The sequence below is a fragment of the Hyperolius riggenbachi genome, chromosome 2 (assembly GCF_040937935.1).
Source record: "Hyperolius riggenbachi isolate aHypRig1 chromosome 2, aHypRig1.pri, whole genome shotgun sequence".
NCBI lineage: Eukaryota > Metazoa > Chordata > Amphibia > Anura > Hyperoliidae > Hyperolius > Hyperolius riggenbachi.
Window position 1 is genome coordinate 53,940,933 of NC_090647.1, and position 19,317 is coordinate 53,960,249.

The 19,317-nt window shown below is 44.8% G+C and overlaps 1 protein-coding gene across 9 annotated transcripts in view; it reads left to right on the plus strand.

Annotated features, from left to right (window-relative positions):
- Positions 1-19,317, plus strand: part of FAT3 (FAT atypical cadherin 3) — an 863,405-nt gene that overhangs the window by 542,437 nt on the left and 301,651 nt on the right. For all 9 annotated transcript variants that reach the window (XM_068266799.1, XM_068266797.1, XM_068266801.1 and 6 more), the window contains one exon: positions 18,460-18,521. In XM_068266799.1, coding sequence (XP_068122900.1) covers positions 18,460-18,521 — 62 coding nt within the window. The remainder of the gene's footprint in view (positions 1-18,459; positions 18,522-19,317) is intronic.

Consider the following 19,317-nt stretch of genomic DNA (forward strand, 5'->3'; position numbering starts at 1 on the left):
ATCCACCTCCTCCCCCTCCTCCCCTCTGCCTCTGAAATCTCTGGCTAGTAATACCTCCCCCTCCTCCTGCCCAGACTGAGCTCCCATGAGCCCTTGCTACTGTCTGAAAATGCCTTGGCTCTCTGAAAACCTGTGGGCGTGGCTTGTTTAGTTTATAGGGATTTAGAGTATTAAAACAAAAACAAAAAAAGCATTTGGCTTGAGGAATGCCCTATAAATAATAGGAAAGGAACACAATTATGCAATGAGTAAAAGTTCATCTCGGATCCACTTTAACCACTTGCCGACCAGTGGATTTTACACTGATCGGTGCTGCGTGGGCTCTACAGCCCGCAGCACCGATCAGGAGTCCAGCAGGGCGATCAGACTACCCCCCTTTTTTCCCCACTAGGGGGATGTCCTGCTGGGGGGGTCTGATCGCTGCCGGCCTTCTGCGTTTTGCGGGGGGGGGCTTCTCAAAGCCCCCCTCCGCAGCCATTTCTGCCCTCCCGCTCCTTACCTCCCTCCCTCCCTCCCTCTCTCCGTAATGCGCAGGACGGAGCTCCGTCCTGCGCATTGAAGGATAGGCTTCAGCCTATCATATGCCGGCGATCCCCGGCCAATCAGAGGCCGGGGATCGCCGATCTGCCTTACGGCGCTGCTGCGCAGCAGCGCCGTATGATGTAAACAGCGGGGATTTCTTCCCCGCCTGTTTACATTTTGCCGGAGAGCTGCGATCGGCGGCTCTCCGGCTGTTCACGGAGACACCCTCCGTGAACTGACATGGAAAGGCCGCTCGATCGAGCGGCCGTTTCCATGGTAACCCGCAGACGACCAGTTTACGCCAATCGGCGTTAGCTGGTCGTCAAGAGGGGAACCTAAACTGAGAGGGATATGGATTTTTCCTTTTAAAATACCAGTTGACTGACGGGTGCTGAAAAAAAACAGCTACGCCTCTGGGAGCCAATGACAATTATATACCATTTCTGAAGAGGAGTGATTTCTTTTTGTTTGTTTTATTGGAATAAATATTTCATTGAGGTAACACACTGCTCTATTGAATGGTGCGTTGGTAGACTCTCAGCAGAGGACATCCCGCTTGCCAGCAGCCATTAAGACCAGAGAGGCTGGGTTTTAGAACAAGTTATGACTGTTTGTTCTGTCATTGTTTCTGGTGAGGGAGAACTGGCGTAGGATGTGGTGGCAGAGTGTGCTGAAGATCAAAAAGACACAGAGAAGGGAGATTGTTTCTATTTTATTTATTACATTTTGCAAATGTGTGCATTAAATATCTTGATCTCAAAGCAAACCTGAAGTGAAATAGAAAATAGTTTGTTGATGGTTCCTGTGATTGTAACAACCCCAGGTTCATCTAAAAGACAACAGGAGACCAGAAGCCCAATGGTGCAGAATCGTGTAAGATTCAGGAAAGCAAATTGCTAAGGATGTATATGTTACGGCCAGAACCCGAAGTTTGGCCAGAACTAGAAGTGGCCGGCCACTTCGGGTTCTGGCCGGCCAATGTGCGAACTGGCCGCTGCGCTGCGGCCAATGTGAGAAATGCAACAATTCCTGTAAAGTTAATGGGATGTTGTGGCCGCAGCGCAGCGGGCAAATGTATCACACATCTTTACTTTATTCAATGACATTAAGCCGACCGGCTTTTTCCCCGCTTTCTCTCTTCCCCTCGCCTCTCTCTCCTCCCCTCGCCTCTCTCTCTTCCTTCTCTTATGGGCAGCCGGGCGGGGGACACGCGTGTCCAGGAGAGTCGTTCGTCGCGGCAGGAGAGCAGAGCGGGGAGGCTGCAGACATCGCTTCTGCCAGCACCCGCTCTGCAAGAACGGCAGGATTCCCCTGCCGCGACGAACGACTCCGGAGGGACACGCGTGTCCCCGCCCGGCTGCCCATAAGAGAAGAAGAGAGAGAGGCGGGGGGAGGAGAGAGAGGCGGGGGGGGGGGGGGGAGGAGAGAGGCAGAGAAAAAGCCGGGCGGCTTAATGTCATTGAATAAAGTAAGATGTGTGATACATTTGCCCGCTGCGCTGCGGCCACAACATCCCATTAACCTTACAGGAATTGTTGCATTTCTCACATTGGCCGCAGCGCAGCGGCCAGTTTGCACATTGGCCGGCCAGAACCCGAAGTGGCCGGCCACTTCTAGTTCTGGCCAAACTTCGGGTTCTGGCCGTAACATATATACTCACAGAGGTGGGTTGCAAATCCTTGCAACCACCGTCAGAGCAGGCGGGAAGTGAACCGTCCCTGCTCGGTTTTCCAGGTCTGTTGACAGGAACTGGGTGGTCGCACGCCGGAAATTCTTTAGGACAACTAAAGACAAGACAAATAACATTTTCTCCTGGCGGACTCAAAGCGCCAGAGCTACAGCCACTAGGGCACGCTCTATAGGCAGTAGCAGTGTTAGAAAGACTTGCCTAAGGTCTCCTACTGAATAGGTGCTGGCTTACTGAACAAGCAGAGCAGAGATTCGAACCCTGGTCTCCTGTGTCAGAGGCAGAGCCCTTAACCATTACACCATTCAGCCACTAAACAACTATCACCTCTAAAAGAGGTATCAATACAAACAATAAATAATATCAATAAATATCAATACAAATTATATCAGCGCTCACAGTATAAATATCAAATAATTAAGGAAATAAATGGTACATCAGAGAAAAATATGCAAACACCAGTTCATCAGGTGGAGCGCTCCCTGCTTTCTGTGTAAAGATAAATAGTAAAAAAATGGGTACAGCGCTCAGTGTATATCAGTCTCTCTATTAATTCATAAACGATATCTTGCACTTCATAGACATAGGAGGGAGTTTGGATCAATCAACACTCCCCCCAATATGAAAGGACTCACCGGATCAGCAGGGCCAAACGGGCCCATCAGCGCGATACCCCTATCGCACTGACGGGCCCGTTTGGCCAGCTGATCCGGTGAGTCCTTTCATATTGGCACTTAAAGAGAACCAGAGATGTTGGACAAAAGATTTTATACATACCTGGGGCTTCCTCCAGCCCCATAAGCCTGGATCGCTCCCACGTCACCGTCCTCCGCTGCCTCTATCCGCCGGTATCGGGTCCCGTACTTTCGGGCAGTCGACGCAAGCGCAATGCGTCACTGCCGGTGGACGCGCCCAATTGTACGCAAGAACAGGGACTCCCGCCATATCCTTATGCATGCGCCTCCTACTACGCAGACGCATGCGTAAGGATATGGATGGAGTCCCTGCTCTTGCGTACAATTGGCCGCGTCCACCGGAAGTGACGGGACCCGGTAGCAGCGATAGAGGCAGCAGAGGACGGCGGCGTGAGAGCGATCCAGGCTTATGTGGTTGGAGGAAGCCCCAGGTATGTATAAAAGCTTTTTCATTTTTTTAATACAGTTCGTCTCTGGTTCCCTTTAAAACGGAGTGGAGGCACCCAATGCATAAAAGATAAGCTAATACGCTATTAATCTTATAAACAGAGAGGGAATCTCACCTCTCTTGAAGAATTTGGACCAGTTTATTGAAAAATTGAGGCGCTCATGCTTGCCAGACAGCCATAGCAGTTAGGGCACATGTTTTTTTCACTGACCTGAGGAAGTGGGCAAGTACCCGCGAAACGCGTTGTCAATTTGATGTGCTTGAATAAAAGACCTTTTTTTCAATAAACTAGTACAAATTCTTCAAGAGATGAGATTCCCTCTCTGTTTATAAGATTAATAGCTTATTAGCCTATCTTATATGCATTGGGCGAACTGAAGTGAAATAAACTGACGAGATAAACAAGTGTATGTATAGTAGTAATCCTAAATAGGACTGTTTTTGGAACCCTATATTGTGATTTTGTTTTGTTTTTAATGGACCAGCAAAAAAAAGTAAGCAGTTAAAATCTGACAGAACCAACAGGTGTTGGACCAGTCTATCTCCTCATGGAGGATTCTCTGAGTTTTCTTAGTTTTCAAAAGCATTTCCTGAACGGCGGTGTAACTGCCAAAATAGTAATATACCAGCCAGCCTCCCTACTCACTTGCACACTATTTTGGTAGACTTAGCACGTGCCTTTCATGAAATGCTGTTGACAACAAAGAAAACCATGGCAATCCCCTATGAGGAGATGGACTAGTCCAAAACCTGTCGGTTCTGTCTTTTTCGCTGAAGTGGTCCTTTAAAGGTAAAATCTATGTTTAAAGCTTTGACCATCTCACGTACATAAGGGTAGATTTTCTAAGGTTATTCTGATCCTATATAAACTCATTGTGAACCAAATATTAGTATTATTATTTATTGTATTTAAAAAGCGTCACCATATTATGCAACACTTAGAAATAGATAAATGGGGAGACAAACAAGGTACAAGATCATGCAACGGAGTTTAAAGGGATACTTAAGGCCGTTTAAAAAAAAAAAAAACAGTTGAACTTATCTGGGGCTTCTTGCAGCCCCCTGCAGTCATCTTGTGCTCACACTATCCTTCCAAGACTCTCCAGAGGCGACCCATTCAAAGCTCACTGGTTGCAGCCGGTTGGAGGGTACTGCGCAGGTGCGGCCATGTGCCACGTGCACCCTGATAGCAACCCCGGAGTCGGTAGCATTCTGCGCATGCGCATTATCGATTTTTCCGTACTGCACATGCGCAGAACACTGTCATGTGTGGGGGCACAATTAGGAGACGCGTGGTTGGCCAGTTTAGAGAGGATTGCTGCTGCTGGTTGGAGGGAATCAAGAGGACAGTGCGGGCAGGGAATGACTACAGGGGCTGCAAGAAGCCCTAGTAAGTTCAACTGTTTTTCTTTTCTTTTACAGGCTGTGTCCATTGATACTAGGTGCACACATTGAAGAAACGCTAGTGTTGCGGAAAATGCTGCGTTTTGCCGCTAATGGAAGTATATGGGCCGTAGGCATATAAAAAAATGTTTGTGTTTTTAAAAACGCATGTTTTGTTGCATAACATTCAAAAATGCATCAAAAACGCACATAATGAAAGGCAATGGAAACGCAATGGTATGCGTTTTTCATGTGTTTTTATATGCGTTTTTGTCTTTAAAAAATTGTTTCATGATGTATTTCCACTTCCTGTTGTCGCATAAAACACAATTGGAGAACGCATGAAAAACGCATACATAACACATGCGTTTTATATAAGTGAAACGCATATGCATTAAAATGCACGCAAAACACTTGAAAAACGCCTCTGCGGTAAAAAAAACGCTAACACAAACGCAGGAAAAATGCAGCAAAAACCCACGAAAAAACCTGCACATGACATAAAATGCGACCTTTCACGTTATGTGTGCACCCAGCCTGAGTCTTATGCTGGGAATCTGAAATGCTTCTTTCCGTCCGATCGACCGAAATCAGGCAAATACTTTTGACATGTCCAATCTGTTTCCGATAGAGAAAGGGATCGATTTTGAGAAGTTATCATCAGGAAATTGCATTGTCTGTTCCCTGCATTAGTGACCACGTCATTCAAGTCCACGTCAGTCTGCTAATCTGCATACAATTTGCATATGATTGACCATCCCTCCCACTGGAGCGTGAGGTAAAAACATAGAGAAACCGAGCCAAAGTTGTATTGTCTGTTCCGCCTCGGTTCTCACGCAGTATGGGACAGGTCTGCAAAAAATAATTAAAAATCATTAAGCCAAAAGGGATGAAGACTGTTTCTGATGTATACCTTCCAACCTGTTTCCATGGCAGCTGCAGAACGTTGCTATATTTCATCCGTAACTAACTAACTCTGTATGGTAGCTGGTAACCTCCTGATTTACACGCCGCTTAGCATGGTGGCAACTAATTGATCTGAAAATATAATTCTCATTCTATTTATGAAGCTGTTGAATCACACACATAAATTAGCTCAGCTGTCTGCCTTTTATTTAACAGTAGCAGGTAATTTGGTCCATCGTTGTTAATCTTCAACAAAAGCAGCACTGCTGTAACAAAGGTTTTGCTTTATTAGCGGATATCCCAGCAGGGTCCTAAAGTGTACCTGTCCAGGGCTAAAACCTGATTGGTTAGACATGGGGAACATGGAGGCTGCCTCCTGTTATAATGAGGTGCGTTTCAGTAAATAGGATGTCTAGGAGCAACACACTCAAATGTCATTTGAACGCAATATTATAGAGGAGATAAAAGATGAACTGAATATTTTCTTATATAAATCTATGAGCTTTCAGCAGAAGGTCATGCTTTAAAGAGAAAACGTAACCAAGAATTGAACTTCATCCCAATCAGTAGCTGATACTACCTTTCCCATGGGAAATCTTTTCCTTTTCACAAACGGATTATCAGGGGGCTCTGTATGGCTGATATTGTGGTGAAACCCCTCCCACGGTGTGATGTCAGGACCATGGTTCTGACGTCACACTGTGGGAGCCTTGTTGCATTGTGGGAAATAACAGCTGTTTACAGCTGTTTCCAACAGCCAAAAAAGCAAGCAGCATCTCCTTCCACTGACATCACCTGCCAGCAGTAGAAATGTCACCATGTGATAAATGTCAAAATGTAAATCGGGGAGAGGAAAGATTTTACAATGAACAAACACTGACTAAATCATTTACACATTGTTGTAAAAACCATTATATTCACTGGAGTTGCTCTTTAAGGTTGAGTCTTAAAACAAATAAATCATCATATAGCAGCTGTTAGGTACATATTCAGGAATGTTACTGTGCCCAACCCTATCCAAACTTCTAATGGTCTAACTTAACCCACCCTTCTTTTAGACCAAACTTGCATAGCCATCTTTGACCCAAACTTGCCTGTCCTTCTCCTGGCCAAACCTTACCCAAGCTCCTCATGGCCCAACTTTACCAACACTTGTTCTAGCCCAACCACCCTTCTGCTGGTCCAAACCTATCAATTTCTCCCATCTAGCACAACAATGCAAAGCCTTCTCCTACTCCAAACATAACTATTCTAACCTAACCATTCACAGCGGTCTCCTGGGCCAACCTTGCCCGACCTTGTCATGGACCAACTTACTCACCCTTCTAGCCCGACCATACAGTCTTCCCTGACCTAAACATACCTGTCCTTCTCCTGGCCCAACCTTACCGATCTTCCTAATGGACCAACTTACTCACCCTTCTAGCCCGACCACACATAGTCTTCCCTGACCTAAACTTACCTGTCCTTCTCCTGGCCCAACCTTACCAATCTTCCTAATGGACCAACTTTATCCACCCTTCCTTTAGCCCAGGGATGTCAAACTCCAGTCATTGAGGGCTGAGGGCCTCACACATTTTTGGCACAGCTCAAATTAATTGATGAGACTAAGGGCCCTTTTCCACCAGCGCGTTTGCGCTGGCTGAATCGCAAAGACGCAAACCGCTAGCGATTTTACAATCGCTACGGTTTGCTCTTTAACATAGGAATCGCGGTAGGTCATTTCCACTACGTTTCGTTTTTTTTACGGGAACGCGAACGCGCGGCGGAGCGATATTTGCCGCGATTTTGCTATGCAGTGCATAGCATAGCAAAATCGCGGCCGCAAACTTCGGGGAATCGCCAGTAATTGCGATTCAGCAATCACTTGCGTTCAGCGTGAACGCTAGCGACTGCTAGTGGAAAAGGGCCCTTAATCAGGAAAGGTGTGATTCTTTCATGCTGCCCCTACTCTGAGGAATGCCTTGCCAATCAAAACTGAAAAGCCACCTGTTTATGATCACATGACTTTTCCTCCTGTACACATCACTATGTACTGATCTGAGACAAGCTTATGCTCTTTGGGTCCTACAGGAGAAAAGCGCTTTACCAATCATTGTTGTCATTGTAGCAATAGTAATAATAATACACGGGGCTAATAAAAAATACCATGATGTGCACTAATACTAATGTGAGTTTTTGTCCCTCTTTTTCGGTCCTAAAAACCGGGAGCTGTGATGATTTATTGTTTCTATACCCTATAAAGGAAGAAATAATCCTTAATACAGATCTAAAGGAACGTGCGACGCAGAACTCTGATTAATGGAACATGAGCCGCATGAAATGTTCCAGGCGTGAAATAACAAGTTTTTTACATTAAGGGAACAATGGAGAGATGAATAGTCTGCGCTGGCCCTGCCTCCGTACACATGTTATTATGTGGCGGGCAGCCTCTCTGCCGTCTGTAGGGGAAGATGTTTACTGCGCACCCAGCAGGCAATTATACACTTGCTGGAGGATGAGGGGGATCATTTATCACTCTGTCTGGGGCTCGGCGCACCCTGGATTGGGGATCTATGTATAGATTGCACACTGACACACTTACTGCTGATCTGATTCCAGCAGCCTCACCAGCAGGAAATCATTCCGGGAGGATGAACCAGATTTGTGAGGCTGCCTGAGGAAGATAGGAGGGAAGGGCTCTTATCTGAAATGAGGGGAGACAATTGTGTGCCAAGATCTCAGCGCTGCCTGCTTCATGTGCACCGGGGAGGGCAGCTAGAGACACATTATTAGTATGCATATGTACAGGTATAGAGCTACCCACTACTTGTCTTCTACTATGTAAAGCGCCGCGGAAGGGGCTGGTGCTATCTACATGCATATACATACATCATTCTAGCATCTGGCAATAGATGTACATACATAGATTATGCACAGCACAATGCAGTTGATGCAGAAAAGGTTGCTAACATTGCACATCACACTTCAATGTTACCGGCCTGTACTGAACCTAGTAACTCTAGTGGCGCCAATAGCACAAGAACGTTACCATAGCAACGCGCGTAAACAGTGTACGTGAGGTACGAGAGTAATGTAGCGTGCGCTACACTACTGCCATACTGTGCGTACACAATTAGTGTGAGAATGTTACCATAGCAACATGTGTAATCAGCACACCGCCCAAATAGAAATTACAGCATTTAGGTTTAGGGAACCTCAAGTGACAGGGATATGGAGGCTGCCATATTTAATTAATTTTGTATCAATGCACATTTCCTGGCCGTCCTACTGATCCTCTGTCTCTAAACGTGGCCACTAACAATCCAATTTCTAGTGAAAAATCGCTAGAGCGATCAGAAAATTCAGATCGGAAGAAAAATCGTTCACTAAACCATCAACGAACCAATCTTTGCTTCCTATCTATCACAACCAACAAGAAAATCCAAATTTTGATTTGATGAAAATCCAATTGGACGTTTGTAATCGATTGTGCCAATCAACATAGATTATTTACAACCAATCCGATCAGAATTTCTGATCGATCTAACAATTTTTCGCTGCAAATTGGACAATTAGTGGCCACCTTTAGTCTTTTAGCCATAGACCCTGAAGAAGCATGCAGATCAGGCATTTCTGACTGAAGTCTGACTGGATTTGTTGCATGCTTGTTTCAGGTGTGTGATTCCAGACACTATGAGGCCAGAAAGATCAGCAGGACTGACAGGCAACCAGTTGCCTGGCAGCCCTGCTGATCTATTTGGCTGCAGTAGTATCTGAATAACACCTGAAACAAGCATGCAGCTAATCTTGTCAGATCTGACAATAATGTCAGAAATGCCTGATCTGCTGCATGCTTGTTCAGGGGTCTATGGCTAAACGTATTAGAAGCAGAGGATCAGCTGGACTGCCAGGCAACTGGTATTGCTTAGAAGGAAATAAATATGGCAGCCTCCATATCCCTCTTGCTTCAATTGTCCTTTAAAGTGAATAATCCACAGCCAGAGCTATCTTTTAAACTGCGCGTTGGTTATATTCCGCCGTCCTTGTGTAAAATACTTCATTTATCTTATATTCCACCCAAACTGGCTGTGACACTGTTGTTGCTGAGAGTTCCCATGTCCTGACAGCTTGCTAATAAAGCAGATGAGAGCCCATGTGCCAGCAGCTATTACAGTTCACAAGTGTGAGCGCGCTGACAGGACTTGAAATACGGAGCTGTCTCTGTGACAGTGGCTCAGCCTCCTGCCTGCGCTTCCAGCCTTTGTAGACTTTACAGCAAGGCTGAGAGGAGACGCCAATGATTGAAATGATGAAGCAGCAAAACAGACATGTAAATCATTGTGGCAATGGCTGGGATTAGACACACCGAGCCATAATGTCTTATTTCCCAGCAGCCAGTGGGAGGGGTGTGCTGCAGCATTATTCTGCATTAGATGCACTCCGCACATTGTTGCCAGCACCGTCTGCAGCCATTTTGTTGGCCAAGACAGTAGTGTCTGGAATCACATGCCTGAAGCACGCATGCAACTAATCTAGTCAGACTTCAGTCAGAAACAACTGATATGTGGCATGCTTGTTCAGGGTCTATAGCAGGGGTCAGAATCCTTTTTGACTGAGAGAGCCATAAACCCCACATATTTTAAAATGTAATTCCGTGAGAGCCATACAATATGTTTCAAACTGGGACAATAGGGCTCATGTCCCTGCTGCCATGCTGATGTGTATACAGTTGATCCGCCGGGCACCAGAAGTGTCAGACACGTCTTCAGCTTCTCTTTGGTTTCAGCAATTTCCCCTAGAGCCAGACAGGGGAAATACCGACTAGCAGCTTGTACAATTAGCTAGCTGACTTGGGGGTTGATTCGCCCCCCTCAAAACTAACGGCCACTCCAATTGTCCCACCCTGGACCCTGTCGGGTCCAGTGGCTTTGTAGGACGAGGTCCCCTAACTTTTGCCCGATAGGCTGCCTGTCAAGTGACAAGCAGCCTCTTGGGCCAATCAAAGTGCGGGGATCTCGTCCTACAAAGTCACTACAGTTCCTCTTTGAAGTGAGAAGTTAAAAACAGAAGAGAGATTAAGAAATGATTGATATTTGCCATGTAATTTGTCCACGTTGTTTGATCCACATTCAGCCTGCACGTAATCATCTTTTCTACTAGCAGACAAGAAAAAAATTAGACAGCACCACACCAACATTGTGATAGGCTAAAAGGTTGTTTTTGTTATAGATTTGCATATGCACAGAGGGAGATACTGGTTGCTTGGTAGTTTTAAACCGTTCTTTCCCACAATAAAACAAGGTTTACAGACAGAAAACTGTCAGGACCTAGGTCATGACATCACACACACTGTGGAAGTTGTTTCACCACAATTGCCTCAATTCACTTAGATCATGCTGGAGGTAATAAGGCAAGAGTAAACTTGCCGCCCACCACACAGTGACAGAGTTATCTTACCTCTTCATTCCTTAAAGGGACTCCGAGCAGTGCAGAAACTATGGAAAGATGCATATCATCTTAAAGCTCTCTTTCTCCTCTTTCCGATGATATATAAACCGCTGCCCTACCCCTTTTAGTTTTTGCTATTTTCGCGATTGAAATTGCCGCGGCCGCGATTTCAATCGCGAAAATAAAGAAAACTAAAAGGTGTAGGGCAACGATTTAGGTGTCGCCAGAAAGAGGAGAAAGAGAGCTTTAAAATGATATCCATCTTTCCATAGTTACTTGTATTACACAGGACGACTTTTTCTGCTGAATGGAGCTGCTGACACTGGGGAAAGTGTCGTCCTGTGTAATATAAGTAACTATGGAAAGATGGATATCATTTTAAAGCTCTCTTTCTCCTCTTTCTGGCGACACCTAAATCGTCGCTCTACGCCTTTTAGTTTTCTTTATTTTCGCGATTGAAATTGTGGCCGCGGCAATTTCAATCGCGAAACTAGCGAAAACTAAAAGGCGTAGGTTGGCGGTTTATATATCATTGGAAAGAGGAGAAAGAGAGCTTTAAAATGATATGCATCTTTCCATAGTTTCTGCACTGCTCGGAGTCCCTTTAAGTTACCTCCTCTGTAGTTATTTTCACACGGAGTTAATTAACAGCCTGTGTTTAACTTCTTTAGGGCTCATTTCCACTATCGCGAATTCGCATGCGTTTTTCGCATGCAAATTCGCATAGCAATACAAGTGAATGGGACTGTTTCCACTTGTCAGGATTCCTTTGCGTTTTTCTGTGCAGAAAAAATTCGCATGGCAGAGCCATCAGAATTCGCATACCGCATACCGCTATGCGAATCGCATACAATGTATTTAATAGGAAATTCGCATGAGGTTTGGGTATGCGAATTTTCATGCGAATTTTCATGCGAATTCGCATAGAAACAATGGAAAAGCACACCAGCAGTGCCATGGTTAAATTCGCATACATCGTCATCCATGCGAATTCGCGTGCGAATTTGCATGAAAATTCGCATGGACCCGCATGCGAATTTCGCATCCGCATGCAAATTTTTACCGCGGCGATTCGCACCGCACAAGTGGAAATGCAGCCTAAAGTTAAATGCTGAAGTTATTTTAAGGATTGAAGAATTAACTTAGACAGAAGAGTTAACTTTAGGTTTGCCTGAGGTAAAATGTTTCCTAAATACTACATGCCTTATCACCATGGTGATAACTCTAGAAATGTTATTAAAGACAGGAGATACGGTTAGTGAATTGAGGCCAATATCAGCCATACAGACCCTCCTATTTGAGAAAAGGTGGAGATTTCTCATAGGAAAGAGGGCATCATCTGATTGGGATGTAGTTCAATCCTTGGTTATAGCTCTTCAGCCTAAACAAACATACTGTCATTAAGTTACATTAGTTATGTTAATTACAATAGATAGGTAATAATATAATCTCTTACCCACCCTATTTTAAAAGAACAGGCAAATGTTTGATTTCATGAGGGCAGCCATCTTTTTGGTTGAAAGGAGGTGACAGGGAGCATGAGACACAGTTCCAACTGTCCTGTGTCCTGAGCACCTCTCCCAGTTGCTAGGCAACATGAATAACAACATAGCAAATCCCATCATGCTTTGCACAGCATCAGGGCAAAAAAAGCCCGGGCAGTTTTCTTTGATGGGTGGAGCTTAGCTAAAAACACAGCTAAAAAATGATGCTTTGGTAAGAAAAACAAAGTTCTGATGCTGTGAAACTGTTAAAGAAACACCAAGCCTTTTCAGTTCTGCTGAGTAGATTTTTAGTCCGGAGGTTCACTTTAATAAATATTGACATAGCACAGAGGGTATCTTTTGAAATCTCGCTCAAGTGCTCTCTGTGCAGGTTAAGAAACACAGAGGTGTATTTGTCATTTCTTTTGGAGGCTGTAGCCTTTTTTTAGCTCTTGAAATCCCGGTCGGAGCAGGTCTGCTTTAGTGGCTGTGAAGACTATAATGCGAGAGCGGGCACCAGTTGCGTCTGTCAGGAATGTTCCTGTCGGTATTGCTAAGTAGAGCGTTTCCCTCCTGCGGTAATCAATATGTAAGACGTAACAGAAAGAGAACCTTTTCTCCGATGTACACACTCAGCACCAGCTAAAGTCGATGATTATTCTCTGGCACAGGGAGCCGCGCCATCTGCTCTGCTCTGTACCGCACATAGCAGCTTTCAAACCAACTTTGTTGCTTAATTTAGAAGCGGAAAATATGTGTGTAATTAAAAGGCAATATAGGGACGATCGTTTACAGTAAGACGCTTGCGAGCAAAGTGGCTACGGAAGCAATACTGAGCCGGACATCTGGCTATATTACGATTATTAATTTATATTATGCTGACATTTCCCACAGCACACAAAATCATTCATGTCACTAACTGTCCCTCAGAGGCGCTCGCCGTCTAACCTCCCTGGCGTGATCATTATTGTTGATGGTCGGTGATAAGCATATTGCATACCCTGGCCACCGCTTTTATCAGTCGGCTATCATCAGGCCGGAGGTTTCAGGCCATCTCCACCAGATCTTCAAGGCACAGGAATCCCTTTTTTGCCTCTGCTGTCAATCTGTTGAACTCACTCCATGCCACCCCCTCACTTTTTCCCCCCTTAAAGAGAAACCGTAACCAAGAATTGAATTTCATCTAAATCAGTAGCTGACTCCCCCCCCCCCCCCCCCCCTCCTTTCCCATGAGAAATCTATTTATTTTCTCAAACCGATCATCAGGGGGCTCTGTATGGCTGATATTGTGGTGAAAACCCTCCCACAGTGTGATGTCAGCGCCTCACAGCACTGAAGTCCTGGCATCACACTGTGGGAGTCTTGTTGGATTGTGGGAAATAACAGCTGTTTCCAACTGCCAAAAAAGCAAGCAGCATCTCCTTCCAGTGGCATCACCTGCCAGCAGTAGAAATGTCACCATGTGATAAATGTCTGAAGGTAAATCAGGGAGAGGAAAGATTTTACAATGAGGAAAAGCTGACTAAATCATTTACACATAATTATTGTAAAAATGAAGCACTTTTTCTAATACATTATTTTCACTGGAGTTCCTCTTTAAGGCTGAGGCCACCTGTCTAGTGAAACTCTGCTTCTGTATTGTATCTTGTCCTGATTATCTTTATTCGTACCTTAGGCCTCGTTCACATCAGGGCCGTTTCTGTGCGCTTTTTACAGCGCACTGCCCTGTGCGATCAGCAAGGTATTTATTTTCCCATGTAACTAAATGTAGCTGGTTCACATCTATGCGCTGCGCTGAGCAGCGTTACAGAAACGTAGTGTTGCATGCCTTTCTGTGCGTTGAGCTGGAAAGCGCACATCAATGCAAGTGAATGGGTGCGCTTTTTTAGCGCATAGAAGCGCGTACAAGCGCATAGAAGCGCATGCGTTTTTTACCCCTAATTGGAGAAAAAAATACATTTACATACAAAAACAAAGTTTTATTGACAACTGCTGCTGGTACAACAAGCAATACGTGCTTTAAAGAAGCGCAGCCCAACGCACAGAAACGCACACTAAAGCGTGCACAAGTGCATGCGTTTTTTACCACGCGCTTTCACACGTTTTTCAGCGCAGCAGATGTGAACGAGCCCTTACTCTGAGCTATGTAGATTTGTGTGGTCAGTTTGATCATGTGATTGTTTTGTAACAAGTCTCTGATTGGCAGGTTGCAGTCATGTGCCTGATCATGTTTCGTTTCTGCTTCCTGTGTAAGCTAAAGCAAGGAGCAGAAGTGTGATGTAATTACATGAACACAGCTAGGCATTTGGAGGCTTATAAACCGGTCATCCTCTCAAATGTCACATGCTTTCTTGTGCATTCTCCTTAAAGGGACACTTAAGTTAAAAAAAATGAGTTTACCTCACCTGAGGCTTCCAATAGCCCCCTGCAGCTGTCCGGTGCCCTCGCCGTCTCCCTCCGATCTTCCTGGCCCCGCCAGCAGCCACTTCCTGTTTCGGTGACAGGAGCTGACAGGCTGGGGACGCGAGTGATTCTTCGCGTTCCTGGCCACAATAGCGCCATCTATGCTGCTATAGCATATATCATATACCATATAGCAGCATAGAGGGTGCTAATGTGTCTGGGAACGCGAAGAATCACTAGTGTCCCCAGCCTGTCAGCTCCTGTCACCGAAACAGGAAGTGGCTGCCGGCGGGGCCAGGAGGATCTGAGGAAGACGGCGAGGTCACCGGACAGCTGCAGGGGGCTATTGGAAGCCCTGGGTGAGTAAAACTCATTTTTTTGTTTGACTTTTAAGTGTCCCTTTAAAGTGCAAACAACATTTTGCACACTTTCTTGCCAATCTTCCAACCCACATGTGTTGGCACTATGCTGATGATTGGCGATGCATGGTGTGCGGCAATAGTAGCCTGGTGTGTCGCTATGGAATGTGTTTATATCTATCAGCCTGAGTTCTCTGCTCGCTATATGCAAAATACAAATAACAATTTGAGGAAATGTGGATGGAGACAGTGTCCCTGATTGTCTTGACAATAGTGAGGAATTAAGGTACAGCAGAAGTAAGGGTATAAAGAGACTGGACAATCACTGTGCTAAGCACACTGACAAAGTACACAAGGAGCTGGCGAAACATGTCAGTGGGAGCGGCCTTGTCCCTGTTGATCGGAGCGCTCCGTTTCGCCAACCCATAGGATTACATAAATTGTATTGAAGTTAATCAATTTGCCTATAAATGTTGTCCTGTTGTGACTAATCTTTCAGAGCAGAGAGGAAATTCTAAATTTAGTTCCACTTAAAGAAAATTCCTGTAGAGTAAATTCACCGTCTCCAGTAGAGCGCATTGGAGCCGGCGCTGTTTGGTTTTTACGGGTGACAGTCCCCACTGGCTGGTGGTTTCCGGATAAGACACGCGTTGACCTTTTAATTCCGTCGCAATCTCATGTTAATAATTATATCCTTCTTTCTTATTTCTGAAGACTTTTTTTTATAGAACACAGTCCGAGAATAGGAATTATGAAGACTAAGTAAATGCAGTTGGAACATTAACTCCTGACATTTCCGTTTTTCAGCGCTGGGAGTTTATTGCGTGGACAGCTTGCCCCGCAGTTACTTCCAGCTTTTCAGAAGAGATCATTGTCAGAAAACTGAAGTCTCGCTGCAATTACCTTCCGCACATGAAAGCAATCAGAAAAAGCTCCATCGCTTTATGAATAGAATCTCTTAAATGCCGCGTGTTTGTTAATCAAGCTGCAGTTATATCATCGACCTGTTGGTAATTTTAAAGTTTGACTCGATGAATATCCAATTACTGGGTTTAATCAGGTTTAATAAAGCGTCTTTTTTTGCATGAGTCGTAATTAAGGATTGAAATGATCAATGAAATACATTGATATTGATCTGGATTAAACTATAATTTGACCCGTAGTTTCAACGAAGCCCAACTGCGGGGAACAGCTAAATGGAGTGTGAAAAATATGGGTACCCGCCCGGTTTGGTGGGAGGAAGGTTAAAGTAAGAGGGGTTAAAGTCAATGTAAAGTTGATTTAAAAACAAAACAAAAAAGATACTTACTGTACCTAAGGAGAGGAGAGGCTCTGGGTCCCAATGAGCCTTCTCGTTCCTCTCACGGTCCCTGCGTTCCAGGGCTGGATCTCCGGATCAAATCTCCTGCCGCGGGAGGCTTTCGGAAGTCTTCAGGAGCCCAAGTGCTTCTGAAGACGGGCGGCTCCGTACTCCGAGAGCGTGTGAGACGGGGGGATACAGCGCAGTCACGACGGGACCAGGAGAGGAACGGGAACGCTCTACTGAACCCATAGTCTTTCCTCACCTTATAGTTGGTGAGTATCTGGTCTGTTTTTTTTCTTGCTTCAGACTTCCCTTAACCACTTAACGACCACGGTTTTAAACCCCCCTAGTGACCAGGCTATTTTTTATAAAATAGGCCACTGCAGCAGCTTTAAGACCTCGCTGCAGGGCCGTGCAACTCAACACACAAGTGATTCCCCCCCTTTTCTGCCCACCAACAGAGCTTTCTGTTGGTGGGCTGTGATTGCTCCCCCAATGTTTATTTTTTTCACAAATATTTGTTTAATTTAATAATAAATTTCTTCTTCTAAACCCCCCCCCCCCCCCCCCCCCCCGCCAGCCAATCAGCGCAATAGGCTGTCATAGACTTCAGCCTATGACAGCGGATCGCTTCCCTGCCGCCCAGGGGGACAGCCGTGTCACACGGCTGTCCACAGTACAGTGCTGCCATAGATTGCAGCTCTATGGGGGGGGGGGGTTGAAGTTAGGCTCCTGTGGGGGTTCAGGTTAGTTGCCTATCGGAAGGGGGGCGTGGTTAAGGTTAGACACCATGGTTCTTTGTGAGAGTAGGGAGAGGTTAGGTCATTGAGAATATTACTGATATTCCACTATATCAGTTAAGTAGTAGAAGATTGGTATTTTAAGAGTGTATTATTTTTCATTGGCTAATCAAGAGCAAATCAAAACAAGCGCTTGAGCATCCACACGGATGCTCAAAGAACATGGATCTGAATGTGGATCTGGAATGGGACTCCCAGTGTAATCCCTTTGTAATCATGTGGTTTGAAGGCATGCATGAAATAGAGGCGCGAGGAAAAATGGGCTGCGGGTGAACATGCAGATTCCCACACAGGTGAATGGTAATCATTCAATCCTGAGCTGGCCAGACCTGCAGAGCCACTGCAGATGGAATCAGCAACTAGTTTGAGTGCAAACCAAACTATGCAAGCAAATGCATGTAATGACATGTAATGACATCAGAACTGCTTGGATTGCAATACCACTGCAGCCAGCAGTAAATGCTGCAGAAGCGATCGTGACAGCAGCGCTCAAATTGTCCATTAGCCGCGGGTGCCCACATTTCCTTTTGAAGTTTGAAGAGGTACACGACAAATAACATTTATATTGTGCTTTTCTCTTGGTGGATTCAAAGCACTTGAGCTGCAGCCACTAGTTCGCACCCAGTAGGCAGTTGCTGTGTTAGGGAGTCTAGCCCAAGAACTCCTTACTGAATAGGCACTGGCTTACTGAACAGGTCTCCTGTGTCAGAGGCAGAGCCCTTATAACCATTACTCTATCCAGCCAGATAGGAATTGTTACTACAAGCTGGAGCGCTCTCTTTATTTGACTTCAGTTCTGCTTTATATATGCAACTAATCTAATCAAAGTTTATTGGAAAGCAGAGCGGCATTTGCATCTGTCTGTAGCTAAACACTGAATAATTTACCGCAGCAGCTTCTACCCTCCTATGAATGATTGCAATAAGGCTTTGCATTGATCTCAGAGGCACCGAGCGTGGTATTAAAACACACTCAAATGATTTAACAAACTTTCTGATGCTCACAAAAATCAAACTGCATCTCTTTTGTTTTCATCCAGGTCTCGTTACCACGACGTCGCGAAAGCTGGACCGAGAGCAACAGGCCGAGCACTTTCTGGAGGTAGGATGCCGACTAAATGTTCTTCTTATGTGTAGGCTTTTTGGGGTATTTTTGTGCTATTCAAGGCGTCTTTTACACTGCAAATCCCAATTCTGATTTGCGATTCTGATTTGCGATTCCGATTTGCGATTATCATTGGCTGCTAGCAACACAAGAAGAAAAACGCGGCATAAAGGACTTTTTTTTGATTGCTTCAAAAATCGTAATTACATTTAAAATCGCATCTGAATTGTGTGTAGTGTAAAAGAGCCCTTACAGTGGGCTAAAACTCTGACATGACATTCAATAAAGATGTGTTTTCCACTTTTTATTACCCATACAATTACCATATTTGAATTTGTGCACAAGTAATATTGTCTACATATCCTTAAAGAGACACTGAAGCGAAAAAAAATTATGATATTATGATTTGTATGTGTAGTACAGCTAAGAAATAAAACATTAAGATCAGATACATCAGTCTAATGGTTTCCAGTACAGGAAGATTTAAGAAACTCCAGTTGTTATCTCTATACAACAAAGCCATTAAGCTCTACGACTTTCATAATCGTGGAGAGGGCTGTTATCTGACTTTTATTATCTCAACTGTTAGTTAATTTTTTACTTTTCCTCTGCCATAGGAGAGGTCATTAGTTCACAGACTGCTCTGAAAGAATCATTTTGAATGCTGAGTGTTGTGTAATCTGCACATATTAGAGAATGATGCAATGTTAGAAAAAACACTATATACCTGAAAATAAAAATATGAGAATATTTTCTTTGCTGCTAATCTTCTAGTAATTATTCATAGTACACA